Source organism: Nanorana parkeri, unplaced genomic scaffold, assembly GCF_000935625.1.
Source record: "Nanorana parkeri isolate BGI_ZX_2015 unplaced genomic scaffold, ASM93562v1 scaffold491, whole genome shotgun sequence".
In the NCBI taxonomy this organism is placed as follows: domain Eukaryota; kingdom Metazoa; phylum Chordata; class Amphibia; order Anura; family Dicroglossidae; genus Nanorana; species Nanorana parkeri.
The window spans coordinates 551,258-569,179 of record NW_017306759.1 but is presented as its reverse complement, the minus strand read 5'-3'; the positions used below and the strand labels follow the sequence as shown (position 1 = coordinate 569,179).

Sequence of the window (17,922 nt, the reverse complement as noted above, 5' to 3'; positions counted from 1 at the left end):
TACTCCATGTCAGTTTTCATCTGTTACAGAGGCCTGAGTATGGGCTAGTGGAGACCAGAGTTTTTAGAAATTCTTTGACAACTCTTTATAGACTCATGAGCTTAAACAACACATCTGCTTCACCAGCTTCTTATCCTGGCTCTAAGAGTAGCAGAATGTGCACAGTGACACTGGAAGGGATGTAATACACATGACTTCCGGGTCCATAGTTACATAGTTAGTCAGGTTGAAAAAAGACAGTGATCAGAGGAGTGATCAGCAGCTAAAAGCCTACTGATCTCCCTCCGATCTGTCAGGGGAGACCTGCCCTGCGCGGTCCAGGACCCGCACCGTGGACAGCAGAGACCAGGGAAGCCGTCGGCGGGCCCGGTGGTGGTGGAGGGGGGGAACACAGCGCTGCACCATAATAATGTGCCTGTAAAGATACCGGATCACTTGTACAGAAACAGTAATCACCTGCTGTTTAAAATTATACCAAGAACACAGCTGCAGCAGCAGTGAGGGATCTCTTTATTGGATCTACATTAAGGGCTTCAGGAGCTGTACTTGTTAGAGTAGTTGAGAAGGCATAGGTCTACCTAACAAATACATCAGCCAGTTCAATCCATCAAACATCCATCAAAACTGTAATATAGAACTAACATTGCAAACATTTAAAGTTAAGACAGTAAAAAATAGACAAGGTTAAGGTTTGGCTCTAAGTTTTATTAGTCTCTTTTCTTTCTCTTCCCATGAGATGCTCTTTGGAGTTCATCTCTGGTCGAAACAATATAATGAAACATTTGGGCAGAAACATACAGATCACTAGAGCCCAGCTTGATGACTGAATTGCAAAGATCTCCATGGCCACTGTGTACTTCCCTTTAGAACTAAGGGAGGCGGGAATGTAGGATATCCAAACACTTATGAAGGCTAACATGCTGAAAGTGATGAACTTCGCCTCATTGAAGCTGTCAGGGAGTCCCCTTGCCAAGAAGGCAACAACAAAACTGGCGGAGGCCAAGAGGCCAAGAAAACCCAACATACTCCAGAAGGCCGTGCCTGAGCCTTCATTGCACTCAACCATAATTATATCTGATTTGATTTCAGTTTTAAGCTGTAGAAAGGGAGGAGCTGTAAATAGCCATGCAATGCAAAGAAAGGCTTGAATAATGATGCACAAAAAGACTATGAAATAAGACACCTTCGGACTTGTCCATTTTCTAAGTTGGCTGCCTGGTCTTGTAGCCTTGAAAGCTATGACGACCATTATCGTCTTGGCCAAAATGCCAGAGACGCAAAGGGCGAACACCAGGCCAAAGGCAACCTGTCGCAAAATACATTTTTCAGGATGGGGGAGACCAATAAAACCCAAAGAACAGAGGAAACAAAGACACAGTGACACCAGAAGAAGGCAACTTAAAGAATAATTATTGGCTCGAACGATGGGTGTGGATTTATAATAGATAAATAGTCCAAAGATGGCCACTGGAACCAATGATGAAGAGACACTTGTAGAGGTTAAAATTTTACCCAATGGATCATCATAGGCTAAGAATTCTCTGGTCTTTGGAACACAAAGATCATGCGATGGATTTGGCCACATATCCCATGGGCATTTGGTGCAATCTACTGAATCTGAAATTCATTAGAAATAGTAGATTAAGATGAGTCTGTGTCACTTTATACAGAAGAAAATCATAATTTCTATACAGCTTATATCATCATTGGAGACTGTACAAAGAGCATATGCAGAAAGCAAGGTGAGCTCAGCAGAACTATGGCTATGTTCTCTGTCAGGTGATCCATGACAGCCAGCTTTAAACCATATAACAATATTGACATTTTACATTGACATGTACAGTATTATATACTGTATGTCATTTTTATTTCACTTTTATTTTTTTTATTATTTATTGACTACTACTTTATTACATTATTATCATTGCCACAAGTAGTCTTTTAGAAAACTAATTTACAAGTAAGCAGAACTATAAGCAAAATAAAAAATGACATCTATGATTCAGTCTGTCACAAGCATTAGCAGAGTCCTTTCTATATGTAATTAGGGCAACAATAAAAACAATGACATACTGTATATGTTGCAGTCCACCCTGTTACCTGTGGAACCTGCCAGTAGACCTATTTTTTAACCTTCCTTTTAACAAACCAAGCTGGCCAAACAAATGGTTGTAAGATCCGTTGGGGCAAACCATTAAAAGAAGAACGCTGGGCAAACAAAATCTTAACCTTTGCAGTGCGGCAGCCCCAACACTGCAAGGGATAGGCAGTTCATATTGTCTATGAAGCTAAAATAAGGTTACTAACCCAAACCACATTCCTGCTGCTAGACCGGTCCCTTCAGCCTTTTTCCCCCTCCTCCCCAGCGGTCTAAGGTCCAGTGAGTCATCAAGTTCTATAGAGTGTATAGAACACGTGGACACTGAGGGAGCAGAGGAGGAGACAGGCTGGAAGGACTGGTCTTAGAGCCAGCTAGGGACCGGGGTTCTGGTTGGAGTGCCAGTTGTTCTCTTTTTATTTTGATAATATGAAATATGAATCTTTCCACACTCGTGCTGCAGCTGGAGGACCATGTAGGTACTCTGGAGATGGAGAGAGGCAAACAGCAATTTTATCACCAAGCTTTGCTTCCAATCAGCCATCTGTCCATCCAAAGCTTGCCATCCGGTAGATTTTCGTATGAACATTCATCATCAAAACATTCTATAATGCCATCAGAGACTTGGAGAAAGTTGTTGGAAATTTCATTTGGTTTCAAAATTCAATTTTGGAAATGACTGAAGTTTCACCATCGAATACCACATTCACTGTTTGTATTTCATTCATTTGAGGAAAAAAAATGATTCTGCTTCTTCGATTTTGTTCATCAATAAAGTGAAAAACAATTGCTGATTTGACCTCATTAACTACAGTGGTACCTCGGTTCACGAACGCTTCTGTTCGCAAACAATTCGGTTCGCGAACAGGACGTTCGGCAAAATTTTGCTTCAGTTGGCAAACTCAGCATCGGGTGACGAACACAACCGCAGCCATCTTCCCCCCTCTAACACATGGTTGTGGCTTCCTCTAGTCGAGATCGCGGTCTGATCACAGTTTGATTTGGATCGCGACCAATTCGGTTCCACACCAGAATCGTGGAACAAATTAAGTTCGTGAACCGAGGTACCGCTGTATTAGAAAATTGAACACATTTTCTGGAAACAATTTTTTTTTTCAAATTCTACTGGTGTTCGGCCAGTTTAAGGACAACAGTGTTTTTGGAACCCAGCAGGTCATACTTTTAGTATGTGGCTTACCTGACTGGTTGGAAATTTCTCCAGAAGGACACGGGACACACTGAAAACAGCACATAGGCTGTCCTGTTATTGTGACCTTCCTGAAGCCCGATGGACAACTCTGACTGCAGACTGATGCTGGGGTCTGGGAGACAAGCAGAAAATATCATTTACCATTCACATGCCAGAACACTAGTTGTAGACATAAAAATCCAAATAAATAAGGGTAAAGGGTAAAGCCTGAGCACTGCTCTCATGCAGAAAGGAATATTCACTCTGCTGCTTGGATAGTGCAAAAATGAAGAGGATGGAACTAACGTGGAGAAAATGACCTGCTCATATGTCTGTGAAGGTTCTCATTCATCCAGGTCATGGTATATCTGTAAAAAATAAATCAAAGCAAGTGGACTTGCTGTATTTTTATTGAAGACATTTCGCTGGTCATCCAACTTGCCTTTCTGAATTGAGAAAGCTAGTTAAATGACCTGCGAAACGTCTTCTAGAAAAATATAGAAAGTCCAGTTGCTTTGATTTATTTTTTACAGAGATTACCTGCTCAGTTTAAATTATAACTTGGATCAAAGCGATTTGAGATATGCAGATATCTATTAATAATTGCAGCTCTCCTGTTATTTAATATCAGTTCATTTAACGTTCAACATTGAGCCAGTGGTACTAGAGTAGCACATAGGTGGGCATAAAATGAACTGACAATGGTTCTAACCATTTCCCACTCTCCCAAACAGAAAGTACAAATATTTGGCTATACATACCCTCTGGGGCTGGAAGTCAATTGGGAGTTTTGGCTCTCCTAACTTTAACACTAGATGAGATTTGCCGATGGAGAGCAGCACCCAGCAAAGGTGGATGAAGACAGAAGATCAAATATAATTTAATAGAAGCAGTTACTCCCATTTCAATGTGAGAGGGTATTACTCCTTTAAGTTTAAATAGGAACTCCAGACTCACCTATTGTCTGTCCCTCTATCACTCCCTGCTGCTGTGACTTACAGCATGTGGTGCATACAACTTCCATAGAGCCAGAGTCTCTAAAAGTTTTGCTCTAAAAGCCAAAGTTTTTTGTAATGCAGAGCTCACCCCTTCCCTATGCACACTGAATCCAGGGAGTAAGGAATTCATTTGCACCAATTGATAAATTGCTCATAATAGTGTCTGTGCTGACTTCAATCACCCAGTCATGTGCAAGCAAAAATATATTTTTTAAATTGTTCAATGCACATGATTGTGTATTTTTGCAAAGTTAATTTTTACCTACTTTATGAAGATAAGTGAAATTCACTTTGCAAAGTAAACATTTAGTTTGAAAAGTGATAATGTTAAAGCAAAAGGTTACTAACAAAAGGGGTCCTGTACTGAATGGAGGTCAGGGGTGAGCCATGCTATATTTGGGAAATGGGAAGGTAGAAAGTCTTTTCATGACACCAGTGACAGATGACATACCCTAACACTCACTAAAGTAGCTGTCACCAATACGGGGAGTACAGACCTGAAGAATATAAAACACAGAAAGTTACACACATTGCCTACCTTCTTATATTCAACACCCCACTGCACAAGACTGGTGTTGACGGAGAATACATTTCCATCTGTATTCCCTGTGTCATAACTTCCTACTATCACCTGTTGCAGTCTTCCCTCTGGGCTCAGCTGCCAGTTTATAATGTCATAGGCTGCAGGAGGGTCACCGTTCTCGTTAAAGAAGAACTCCCTGCCATTGGTCATCTTCAGACGTATCTTCTTCATATAGCCGAGGAGCTGTAGGCGGAACAAACATTGAAGTGAATCAGCACTAGCTGGTTTATACAAGAACACAAATATTTAATGCCGAAGGCAGCCGTGTGAATAACCAACCCTAATAACCAACCCGAAGTGAAGTGAGCCGAACGCTGTTCGGCTATTCACTTCAGGCTTGTACGGCTGATTTTAGCCATACACCGACAGAAATCAGCCGTACACCGGCTTGCTGCGTCTGGCTTCGGAACCCGAAGTGCAGAACGAGGTCGACTCAGCTGATCCAACATCTGGTTCGGCTTAGCCGAAACCTCCGGCAGGCTACTCGCTGCTGTTCGGCCTATTCTAACAGATGCCGAAGAGCAATGAGTGAATAGACGAAAGCCGCCTCGGCTATTCTGCTCGATACCTCTGAGGTACCGAGCAGAATAGAAAAACAATTTAAAAAAGTAGAACAAAAAAAGAAAATGATTGGGCGGAGCTAGCAGTGACAGCTAGCTCCGCCCAACTGTTTTCTATTGGCCGTGACCATCTGTCATTACAATGAGAGCTTGTCGGAACCGGCGGTGGTATCAAAGCCGGCTCTGCTGAGTTCACATGGTACTGACAGATCAGCGTCCCCTGGTTACCAAGTAACCAGGGGACGCTGAACTGTCAGTACCATGAGAGCTCAGCAGAGTCGGCTTTCATATCACCTCTGGCTCTGCTAAGCTCTCATTGTAATGCAGGGGGGAGAGAGCACCCCCCTGAAATGATGGCAGATAGCACAGGAAACAATAGCTTCTTTGCTATCTGCAAGTTTTTTTGTGTGTTTTTTTAATATTCTTTCAGGTGCTGCCGTCAGAATAATAAAAAAAAAATCAGCAGAGGAATGCATAGCTAGATTCCTTTTGGCTATTTCAATTTGCAATATCAAATAGCATGCTGTCTATTGCACCCGCCCTCTGCTGCTGTAAATCACTAGAAAAGGACCTGATGGAGAACTTCAGGTCCCCTCTGCTGATTGACAGCAGCAGAGGGCGGGTGCAATAGACAGCTTGCTATTGGATATTGCAGGTGCAATAGACAGCTTGCTATTGGATATTGCAAATTGAAATAGCCAATAGGAATGTAGCTATACATTCCCATGCTGTTTTTTTTTTTCTGACAGACGGCGGCCGGCGGCTCCGATGTCAGAAAAAAAAACTTATCAGGGAAATGTTTACTCTGCTCGATCGAGCAGAGTAAACCTCTCCAGGAGAAAGTGTTTCTCTCCCTGGTGGCCAGGAGCCGCTATCTAATAGTGGCCAGGAGAGTAAGGACAGATCAGTGTCCCTGGTTACCTGGTAACCAGGGACACTGATCTGTCTCTGCTAGTGGCCGGAGCCAGCCGTGAGATGACGGCTGGCTCCGCCCAGCTGTCAGTAGCAGGCTGTCGGCCGGTTAACGGCTGGCTATTCAGCCAGCTTCAGCTTTCACCTCGGCTAACTTCAGGAGCTGTACGGGCTATAGTGAATAGCCCGTACAGTAGCCCTTCGGTTCTACTGAACGGAAGGGGTCCTGTTGCCGAAGGATCAGCCGAAGCTACGGCTAGATCCTTTGTCAGCTTTGTGAATAGACCCCTTAGTCTTCCATGACTGAAATAGTTTTTGGTAACCTGCCATTGCCTACTTTAGTTTTATGTACTTCAGTCTCACTCTTCGGCTTGACCCAGGGGTGAAAGGTCATCTTCATTGTGACAGTTCCTACCTTGTGACCTGCCTAAAGTCTCCAGCTGGAGTCTGCGAGTCAGAGGTCATCTGTTGCTGACCTCTTATCAGCCTGACCTCACTCACTGGATTTTCAGGGTGCAGTGTGCTTGGTCAGACAGTTGACAGGGCAGTAACAGATGACCACCGACTTCAGTTAAGGAAGTTTACAAAGTAGGAACTGTCACACTTGACCATTTTGACCATTTTCCCCCGACTCAAGCTAAAGTGTCAAAGTATATAGAAGGGATAAATAAGGTACAAATAAATGTCATTCATAAGTACATCTACAAACTTAACAACAGTAAATATTCAATTTCGTAAATAAAACCTGTCTATACTATAAAAAGTGCAGAGCACAGAGTGCAGTAAAATGCAGGCACCACCCCGGCGCCGCCGGCAGGGCCAGTGGCAGATTCAATAGGGGAAACAATTAATATTATTACAGGGCTGGGGCGGGCGGCACCGCTCCCTCATTCTATATATATCTATATATATACACACACACACACACATATGAGAATATATTTATATATGAGGAAACAAACAATATGAGAATATATCTATATATTTTTTTTTAAAAATCATATTGGTGTTCCGCGGGATTTAAAATTATGAATTTAGTGGTCCATGAGGTCCGAAAGGTTGGCGACTGCTGCTTTAGGTAATCTGGTAGGAAAGTTAGGATGGACCCCATTTTAAAAATGGGGGTAAAGACCCTTTTGGTCTTGTAGGAATTTTAGGAGGAACCCCAAGATACAATTAAAAAAAAAGTGTTTGGGGTTCCCCCTCAAAGTCATACCAGGTCTCTAAGGTCTGGTAGGAATTTTAAGGAGGAAGGGGGAAATTATAGGGGGAAAAAAGACGTGGGGTCCCCCTATAATTCCTAACCAGACCCTTGATTCGAGCACAGGCCTGGCAGGGCAGGAAAAGGGGGGGGGATGAGCGAGTGCCCCCCCCTTCCCTGCGATACCAGGCCACATGCCCTCGGCACTGGGAGGGTGGGGGGGACAAGGGCCTCTTCCCCACAAGCCCTGGGGCGTTGGTTGTGGGGGTGTGGGCAGGGGGCTTATTCAGATCAGGGTACCCCTTTAATAAATGGGCACCCAGATGCGCTCCCCCCTTGTGAAAGAGTAAGGGGTACTTGTGCCCCTACCCATTCACTAAAGGGTTAAATCAAATTGTAAAAAAGAGGCCAGACTTTTGAAAAAAATTTGAATAATTTATTTGAAAAAAACAAAACAAAAGACAAGTTTTTGACAAGGCTTTTATTTAAAAAAAAAAAAAAAATGGATCTACCGACTTAATGCAGTGCCAATCACGACGTCCAGCTTTGTCCACAACGACGACAACTCGACGAAATAAAAATAAAACAAGAAAAAATAAATAGAAATAATAAGAAAAAAATGACGACCGCCAAACCATCCGCTCACAACAAACTCCCGACGCAGAATGGCGTTCTGACAGATGGCGGCAAAATATAAACATTTGGGCAGAGCTAGCAGTGACAGCTAGCTAGAGCCTCCCAACTGTTTACATTTGTACGGCACCTGACCGGTGAGCCATGATTGGGCAAAGTCATCATTAGTTTGCTCAATCATGGCTCTTCAGTGCACTGTGCCGTGATTGGGGTCAGATGCATTCCTTTACCCAAACAGGGCTCAAACGGCACTGTGCGGTGCACAGTGCCTTGTGGGCCGCTTGGCGAGTGAATAGCCTGCCGAACACCCTTATAGTTTGTGTGTTCTTAATTACTGCTGTAAGAAGCCACTTTCAATACTCTCTCATACTGTTGAACACTGGCCTGGCTCTCATGCCACAGTGCAATGCCAGTGCCTCAGGGCACTAGTTTTAAACTGTGTGATGTGTGTAAAAGCCGTTATTTGCACACTGAATGTTGGTGGACGGACCTCAGGTTGTACTAGAACAACATAAAACAACCAAAGCCATCCACAACTCTGTGTAAGCTACATCACCAACCTTATCTACACCATATCATTAATATAAGTGTCACTAGCCTATGAGTCTATTCACTCGGTGGCTGAAGGTTACCTAGAATAGGAGGTGCTTCCAAAATCAGAATCAGCAGGAAGGCAACCCTTTTTATATAGAATGCCCCTTTATCAGTTTACCACCACAGTTTACCCACTGAAGCAAATCCTGGTCCAGGTGAATCAATGCGCTCAGTTCTATTCAGTTTTTTACTGGCTTCAGATTGACTTTACCTGCCATGGCTGAAAGCTTCGTATGTCTGCACATGTTCCATTGAGAAATGGTCCATATCCTTTCTTACAGTTGATCATGTCTTGAAGAGCTTTTAATACAATGTGAACTGCGGTATATATGTTGTATGTCACCCTCAGGCTGGAGATATCATTATAGTGGTTCTGGATGTTACCTGGACGTTCCTCCCCTGTGCACTCTTTTACTGAAGACGCCAGTGTTGTTGTTTGATTCTCCTTGTCCAAGAACTTGCAGGCGAAAACTTCCTCCCAGAATATTTTGACCCATTCTTTTCCTACAGACATTGATGGATGGATCCTGTTGAGGAAATCCCCAAAGCCTGGCATTTTTCCACTGTGCAGGGCAAAGCCAATAGTTCCGTAAAGCAGGTTGGAATATTTTTGGACAGACAAGAAGGCAGAAGTGGCCCAAGCCTCACTAGCAATCCATATTTTTCCTGTTACGTTTTGCCTTAGCATCTCGTCGAGAACATAGACCAGATCTATGTCAGTGGAGAAGATGACCACTGCAGTGGCTGTTGACTTTTTGATCACCTGTACAATATGGGGGGCATTTCGATCAGGCTGGCTGATGGCAATATTCTCCATAAAGGCCACGCAAGCTCCAGCTTTTAAAATATCCCTTTTGATCATTTGGATACCAAGTTGACCGTAATCATTGTCAACGGCAACCAGACCAATCCAGGTCCACCCAAAATGTAACACGAGCTGGGCCAAGCCTTGGGACTGGAAGGCATCACTGGGTACAGTCCTGAAGAATGAACGGAACTGTATTCGATTGCTGAGAAGAGAGCTTGTGGAGAAATGGCTGATCTGTAGTAAAATATGTTAACGATAGCAATAATGATAATTGCTTACTCTAGACATATATAAAAGACACACATTAATGCAACTCTGTGCACAGGGCTGCATTCACTCTCTCTGCTGCCCCATGGCCAGGTTCCTCCAGGGTTTGCCCCCCTACCCGCCAACCCCACAATGGAGATTGGCAGACCTGCAGGCTGCATACAAGTGATCTCGGCGACATCACCCAGATCACTTGTATAAAACAAGAGGCGGCTTCCCCACTGTACATTTAGCTCTGCTTGCCCAAAGCCGGGCTAAATGTAGAAAACAACTACCCGCCCGGCACCCGGAACTGCATGTCGGGGCGCCGGGAGATAGGAATTCCACACCCCTGCTGCCCCTCTACTTCCTGCTGCTCTAAGGCCGGGCCTTGGTTGGCCTTGTGGGAAATCTGGCCCTGTCAGTTCATTAATATATTGGTATCAGCCTTTTGCAATCCCTGTACAGTGGAGTGATGAGAGGGAGAAGCAGCACAAAGAGCCAATCATTTCATGTACTAACAAGGAGCATATCGATAGGGCAACAGAGCAGAGTGGTGAAGACATAAGCTTATTAATATGCTGCATCTCTTTTACTATCTAGTAACAGGCTGGTGGGGGCATGTCCTTGGCAAACTTATACAATTAAACTTTAGCTGCCTCTAAGACAGGCAGGTTATAATGGAAGTCAGGGGAGGGATGGTAATGTGGCAGGATGTGAAAATGGATTCAGATACGATTTTGGGTAGGAAAGACACACAGCCACAAGGTACTTTAGATGGAGATCATCTTAGACCGTGAGGGTAAGAGGACACAGCTGTCTGTGTTCACATCAATGATAGAAAAAAAATGACAATCTCCATTATAAGGTATTTGCTTCAGCAAAGAATTCGAATGTTTACTGTCCTTCAGAAATGGTGGTTGGCACCTAGCAAATATCACAATATCCTCCCAATCTTAATGTCAGCACGAGTTTTATTTTCAAGGTAATTTTAATGGTTAGCGCTCACATGTGGGATAATAACTGATCTATTATCTAGTCCGCTATGGACATTATAATGGTATATAATGGTATATTATTGGCCTTTACAATTTACAAATTACTCATAAAATAGTTTTTTAAGGGTTAAATGAACAAATCTCTGCACATCTATGTATGTCTCAAATATATTCAATTTCTTACTTGAAGCATACTTCTCTTCTGTAGTGCATCTTGGGAAACAAAAATAACACTTACTTGTGGGTACCGATAGAGCCCCAGAATATGAGCCAACAGCATGGTGTAGGTGGAGATAGAATGGCCAATGACAGCAGCCAAGTGGACATCTTGGTTACAGCGATAGTTAGCTAGAGGTCGGCCCTGTCCACTCAGCAGCTGCAGTGTTCCTGATATCGCCCTCTGCAGGACACTGCAAGAGTCAAAAATCTGAAATCCTACAGTGATGTTTGGCAATAATTGAGGGTCTTTGTTTATCTCCTCCACTGCAAAATGTACAGCTTGGACACGTTGATAATTTTCCAGCCTGAAACTGAATTTAAGAAAGAGGATAACAGGTCATAAAATGAATTCACTGTCGTCAAATATTGTTGTTCCTATGATAATATTAAAGGCTGATATGCACATGTACAGTATACGTAATGTATTCATGATGATAGAATTGATTATAGAATATATACATATATCAATCATCATACTGTATTTGCAATTCTAGAATCATGAATACATTATTAAATGTATTCTTTAAATGCAAGCAGAGTAAGTGCCTGTACAGCAGGACTGGAGTTTGAGAGGAAGACCTGGATGAGCAGGTGAAAATAAAGCCTAGTCATGAAGCAACCACGTTGCTTCTTGAGTATGCGGTTCAGTTTTGGTCACCAATCCACGGAATGGATGTCCTAGAGCTGGAGAGAGTCGAAAGAAGGGCAACAAAACTAATTAAGGGGGCTAGAGGAACAAAGCTATGAGACAAGGTTGCTAAATTTAGACTTGTTCACGCTGGAAGTGAGGAGATTAAGAGGGGACATGATTTTAATGTACAAAATGTTTGGTGGTGATGGCAACATCAGCAATAAACTTTTTACTCTAAACTCGCTAACAAGGACTAGAGGCCACCACCTAAAATTGGTGGAGAAAAGACCTAACCACAAAGGGCGCAGGAGCTTTTTCTCAGTCAGAGTGGTTACGTTTTGGAACTCTCTGCCACAAGCAGTGGTATCAGCAGAGAATATTGAATCATTCAAAAATTATTTAGATACCTTCCTCAGAGACTGTAACATACAGGGGTACAGGGACTCATATACACACTTGCACGCACTACACAAACACTTACACAAAAGGGTTGAATTCAATGGGCCTGTGTCTTTATTCAACCTCAAATACTAGGTAACTTATGCGGCCAGCAGGAGCGGTAATTTGCAATATATTCATTTTTTTTCTTGTAGATGGTTTAGATGGTTTAGAGAACTATGAGGGATAGGTGACAGAAAAGTGAAATGGGGAGACCATATATGGACAAAACACAGCATGCCTTTGATCTCCACAAATCTCTAAATGTAATGAAATTCAAAACATAAATACATTCAAATCCATTAATAAAATAGTCTCACGTTTTGCACATTGCTGGAGCTGGCGGTTTCATGTAATTTGTCTTAGGATATATTTTGTCCACGTGAACAGGTACCACCACCCCGATTATGATGTCCCCGTTCAGTGACATGCCTGTGAGCTCCGTAGTGACGAGCCTGCAGCTGTGATGAGAACACTCAGATAAGTGTACAAGACTCAGGAGGAAAAGGAGGCCAAACATTGTCCTTTATACGGTATCCAGGATCCTCCAGTGCCTGACATCAGGTCATGAATGGGTGATGGGTTCTCCAGATCCTAAATAGCGAAACACAAATGCTGAAAGGAAAGGAGATATATTTCACAAAATGCATTTAATATTTCTTCCAAGACTTCCAAGCTCCAAGACTAGACTAGGGAAAAATTCAGAAGTTAGGATGCCGCTTTGTTTTTATAAATATATATAAGTGATGCACCGATACCGTTTTTGCAAGTACAAGTACTGCTACTCGCCCAAGTCCTCACAGATACAAGTACTGATACGTTTTTGTTTATTGTCATGTGACAGTTTTTCTAAAACAATACAGACTAATGATTTCAGGACAGTGGTGGAGCGCCAGAGCCAGGTCCCAGCTGCAACCGCTGCAACCCCGGTAGTTCTCATGAAAATGCCAAGTATACGCACTGTTATCTGAACTGGTATCGGTGCATCCCGAATAGAGAGACAATCTAAAGGCAAACAGTTCCTGCAATGCTTTCTAGAAAACCCAAAATGCCCTGGGTAATCCTGTGTCATAGATCTACCTTGTATTAGATATTTATTCATTGCAGGTATTTATATAGAGCAGACAAATTATGCAGACCTTAACATTCACATCAGTCCCTGCACACAAGATGCTTATAATCTAAGGTCCCTATCTCACATACATACATACAGGGCCAATTTTAGACAGGAGCCAATAAACCTACCCACATGTCTTTGGAGTGTGGGAGGAATTTATATTGAGGGAAACATATAGAATGCTTTTGTTGACCTCCTTTTGAAAACAAGGCCTAGCTGCCTATGACTTGAATACCTTGAGCCACTATACCGGACCAAGTATGATGTAGGATGGATCTGCATACATGTTCTTGGCCTTTATCTCAGAAAGCACTAGACCAATGATTTGGCATGACAGCAGAACGTCTAGCATTTTTCAGAAGGAGTTGTCAGCTGTGTCACCCTATCCATTTCTTTGAGAATAGGTTTCTTTGGAGAATGAACACATATGAATAAAGACTTTTTATTGGAAAGGGGCGCAGAAGATCCATTAAAAATGATGCCTATGGCTGAGCAATATGATGGGAGAAACTGTATATAATATATACAGAGCCGTTCCAAAAAAGACATTGAAACAATGATTTTGCTCAATGCATGGAAACATTCACTCACCTTTTCACCCTACTGCTGTGTTCTGTCTCCATATAGAACAGCTTTTATATGGAGTAGTCCATTAAGGTATGGGAATTCAAATCCCTAAGACTGCAAGAGGAAAGGGAAACACCACCAGAGAACTGTTTTCCTCAGCAGAACATGCATCAGGCACAATTTCATTTAATGACATAATGAGGGCATTTAGTGTAGGAGCCCAGGGAAACACTCAAGTAGTAACGCAGAAGAGCGTATTCCCCTCTAAGAACACAATGTTCATATAAAGTACAATGATAATATTGTAATATGGGATAATGTACATACATTGTAAATTATAAAGATATAGGAATTCACAAGGAAATACAGTGACGATATGGATGCAACTACATTTATAAAGGTTTCAGAACTCCAAGGTGAAGCCTAAAATTGTATCTGAACCCAAGAACGAAAAATTGAATATGTTGCAGTTTACCAATCCTTAGGTGTGTGAGCTGCTTTAATTCTCACTTCTTTTTTTTTTTTTAGCTTTTTTCCCTTTATTTTCACTTGGATACCAATGTAGTAATTTACTTCCTGTTTATAGGGACAATGTTTACTCATTGTACTGTGTCTGTGGATAGGGTTGCCACCTTTTCTGTAAGCGTAACCCGAACACTCTAGCAACGCGCAGATATTTTTTGTGGGAGAATGAGTTGTGGCTTATTCATATGTAAATAGCGCCGCCCATTCATATGTAAATATCATAGTTGAGACTATTTCCAGTGGGGGGGCCAGTAGCCCCTATCTTAATTTTGGTTGTCCCTGTCTGCCTGACATCTTGTGACCGGGTTTCTGCTGCCATGAAACCCAGACACGGCATTCAAAACCCGGACTGTCCGGGTGAATCCTGGACAGGTGGCAACCCTATCTGTGGAGGAGCAATGTTGTCAGCCTAGGACAGAAAGTTTTATAGGGCTGCGGTATATAAACAAAAATTCCCACCTCACTTACCAGTCAGCCTGGGAAAAAAAACTTACACTGCCTAACTATTAGGGTTAAAAACAGAGGTTTTAGTTGTACAACGCTTGCAAAATAAGTAGCAGTAATGCGTCCCCGTCAAGACCCCTCTGTGTAGTGTGGTCCTATTTAATATGTGAGAGCCTCTATCATATATAGTATATTTAGCAAAGGATATATTGGGTGCTGGTACACCTGGACATAGCTCATTGCACCTTAAAGGCATAGGGACACACCAGAAGCCCAGCACATCACAGTGGCCACTGAACCCCCAGAGGGTCCCCACACAAAATCCAACAAGCGAAGCAAATTTTAAACACTCATCAATTTATACCTATGGCACTACCTTCCGCTATCCAGGGCACTGGATGTGCAGCCAGTGGCCTTACCTCCACCACCGCTTCTTTTGCAAAGGTAACTGCCCGAAGCCTGCAATGTACTTCTTTGCCTGTTAACTGTCCGAACTCTTAGTTCCTTCACACTCCCTCTCCCTATCTCTCACTTCTCATACTGTGGGCTCACTTTTGTGACACAGATGGAAAAATAATAAAATCTTAAAATACCTTTATGCTGGTGGCTTTGTACCTGTGATCCAGTCACCAAACTTCATGCCTAGGCACTTGTGGCCATCTGTTGCCCTAGCATTCTGTCTCCTGGGGTGCTAGGACTGAGGTAGCAAGAGAGGCATCCATCATCGTCTTGGGTAGACATGTGCGTCGGATTCGTTTGCATTCGTTATGTCTGTAATTCGGAATTCGGATACATCCGAATGTCCGAATTTACGAAAATTCGTCCGAATTTCGATTCGGAACGAAACGAATCGCACATGTCTAATCTTGGGCTTCTCATAGAGGTAGGTGACCCCACTGCAGTACCAAATGACTCTCCGTCATCCACATGCTGCTTGATCATAATTTTGTAAAATAAATGAGTTAATTGGGAAATCATTTTCTTACCTTCTCACCATTCAAGGTATATAAAAAAAAAATAGTCAATAGTCAAAACAATAAAAGAATAATAACGATTATGCATTTTTAAAAATGAAATTGCCTTTTACAATTGTTCAATTGTTCATTGTTTATTTACTTGTTAAACGTACTTTATACTTTGTGGCGCAGCTTTAATACAAATGCTTATAAACATGAAATAAAACAATGTCCATCAAATTGGATCTATTTCTTCGCCAGGAGATGCTTTCTTGAGTTCACACAGGGACGGAACAAGATGATGTAACATTTAGGAACAAACATACAGCCAAGCATGACCCAGGTAGAAGACAGGATAGCAAAAATCTCCATGGCCACTGTGTACTTTCCACTGGTGGAGAGGTGAGCTGGGATAAAGGAAAGCCAGACACTGAGGAAGGCCAACATGCTGAAGGTGATGAATTTGGCCTCGTTGAATCTGTCAGGAAGTTGTCTGGCTATGAATGCGACAAAAAAACTGATCAGAGCCAAGAGACTGAGATAACCCAAAGTAAGCCAAAAGGCTGTTGGTGAACCCTCATTGCATTCAAGAACCAGAACCCCCGTTTTGGTTTTAGAGTTGTATTCAGGAAAAGGAGGGGAGATGTGTAACCAAAGAATACAGATCATAAATTGAACACATGTGCTTAGACTGATGACTAGGTATGATACATAGGGACTGGCCCACCTTCTCAAATCACTGTTTGGCTTAGTAGCCCTAAAGGCTGTCATCACCATGATCGTTTTAGCTAATATGCATGAGATACATAAGGTAAACGCTATCCCAAAAATAACTTGACGTAACAGGCACTTTTCACGTTGAGGATAACCAATAAATGCCAAAGAGCACAAAAAGCAAAGGAAAAGGCAGACTAGAAGAAGACAACTTATGGGGTAATTGTTGGCACGGACAATTGGGGTAACCTTATAGTAAAGCAGAAGACTCAAAATGGCAAATGGAACAAAGGAAGAAGAAATGCTTGTTGATGCCAAGGTGACACCTAAAGTCTCCTCGTACGAAAGATATTCAACAGGTTTAGGTAGGCATGTGTCCTTTCCTTCGCTTGGCCATTTGTTCCATGGGCAGCTAAAGCAAACTGTAGAGTCTGAAAAAGGAAAATACACCTTGTTAGATGCCAACCTGTTCTAAGGATTTCAAGGGGTCTCCTTATATATTATTACCTTACCGGTTTCATTTGAGATTTCTCCTTGAGAGCAAGGTACACATTCATAGCAGCAGTTTGGTTCACCTGTGATAGAGGCTTTTCTGTGACCCGGAAGACAACTTACATGGCAGATTGAGCATGGAACCTAGGAGAGGCCAACATGAAACAATGTACATTTTTACAGGGTGCTTTGTAAAAAATAATAATATGAAAACGCTAACTAAAAAAAGTTTATGATGTTTTGAAGCTGGTCAAGGGAAATCGGTGGCATGTGGTATTGGACTAGGGACTTAAAAAAAATCATGTTTACAATGCCACTGTAACTTTCCTTCTCCCTTCCTCTCTTTTCTTCTTCAGTGTTTTTCTTTCTTGCCCTCCCCCCTCCTCTCCCCTCACCCTCTCCACTGTCCTCACCCTCTCCCCTCTTTCTCTTCTTCTTTCCACTCTTCTGCTTTTCTTTTTTTGCCATCTCCATTACCTCTCCTCTCTGCTCCCTCTTACTCTCCTCTACATTTCTTTCTAGCCCTCCGCTTTTCCTTCTTGCACTCTTCTTTCCTTCTTGCACACTCCTTTCCCTTTCCTCTCTTTTCCTTCTCACTCTCCTCTGTTTTTCTTTATTGCCCTCTCCTTTTCCTCTCCTCCCTGCTCCTTCTCACTCTCCTCTGCTTTTCAATCTTGCCCTCTTCTTTCCCTCTCCTCCCTGCTCCCTATCACACTCCTCTGCTTTTCTTTCTTGCCCTCTCCTTTCCCTCTATTCCCTGCTCCCTCTCACACTCCTCTGCTTTTGTTTCTCTCCTTCCCTAGCAATGGGTATTACTATAAGCTCTACCGAATGCCTAATGCCTGATTCCTCACTAGTGAGTCTACCTTATCTCACAACATATTTCTTGTGAACAATTTTATTATATGTACGTTCTCTTATTGGGAAGTACTGCAATGAGATAAGAAAATGTCTAAAGATTCTAAAATATACCCAATGTCTTAATGTCTAATGATCCAC

The 17,922-nt window shown here is 42.5% G+C and overlaps 2 protein-coding genes across 2 annotated transcripts in view; both read right to left on the bottom strand.

Annotated features, from left to right (window-relative positions):
* Nucleotides 1-697: 697 nt before the first annotated feature.
* On the bottom strand, nt 698-15,758 carry LOC108790656 (extracellular calcium-sensing receptor-like). Its single transcript, XM_018560968.1, has 7 exons — nt 15,748-15,758; nt 12,429-12,569; nt 11,059-11,350; nt 8,980-9,810; nt 4,824-5,051; nt 3,297-3,420; nt 698-1,617 (listed from the first exon to the last, which is right to left on the bottom strand). Exons 1-7 carry the CDS (start codon nt 15,756-15,758, stop codon nt 698-700), a joined length of 2,547 nt encoding a protein of 848 aa, XP_018416470.1.
* Nucleotides 15,759-15,963: 205 nt separating this feature from the next.
* Nucleotides 15,964-17,922, bottom strand: part of LOC108790655 (extracellular calcium-sensing receptor-like) — an 11,675-nt gene continuing 9,716 nt past the window's right edge. Inside the window, exons 5-6 of the mRNA XM_018560967.1 lie at nt 16,944-17,067; nt 15,964-16,862 (exon numbers count right to left, since the gene is read on the bottom strand). Of these exons, the coding sequence (XP_018416469.1) occupies nt 15,964-16,862; nt 16,944-17,067 (1,023 nt within the window). The remainder of the gene's footprint in view (nt 16,863-16,943; nt 17,068-17,922) is intronic.

What these genes read in the sequence shown, in the direction of transcription:
- LOC108790656 (XM_018560968.1), bottom strand. An exon ending in GCTCCAGCAATGTGCAAAAC is followed by an intron (nt 11,351 to 12,428) that starts GTGAGACTATTT and finishes TCTTAAATTCAG; the next exon opens with TTTCAGGCTGGAAAATTATC. An exon ending in GGCTCTATCGGTACCCACAA is followed by an intron (nt 9,811 to 11,058) that starts GTAAGTGTTATT and finishes ATTTTACTACAG; the next exon opens with ATCAGCCATTTCTCCACAAG.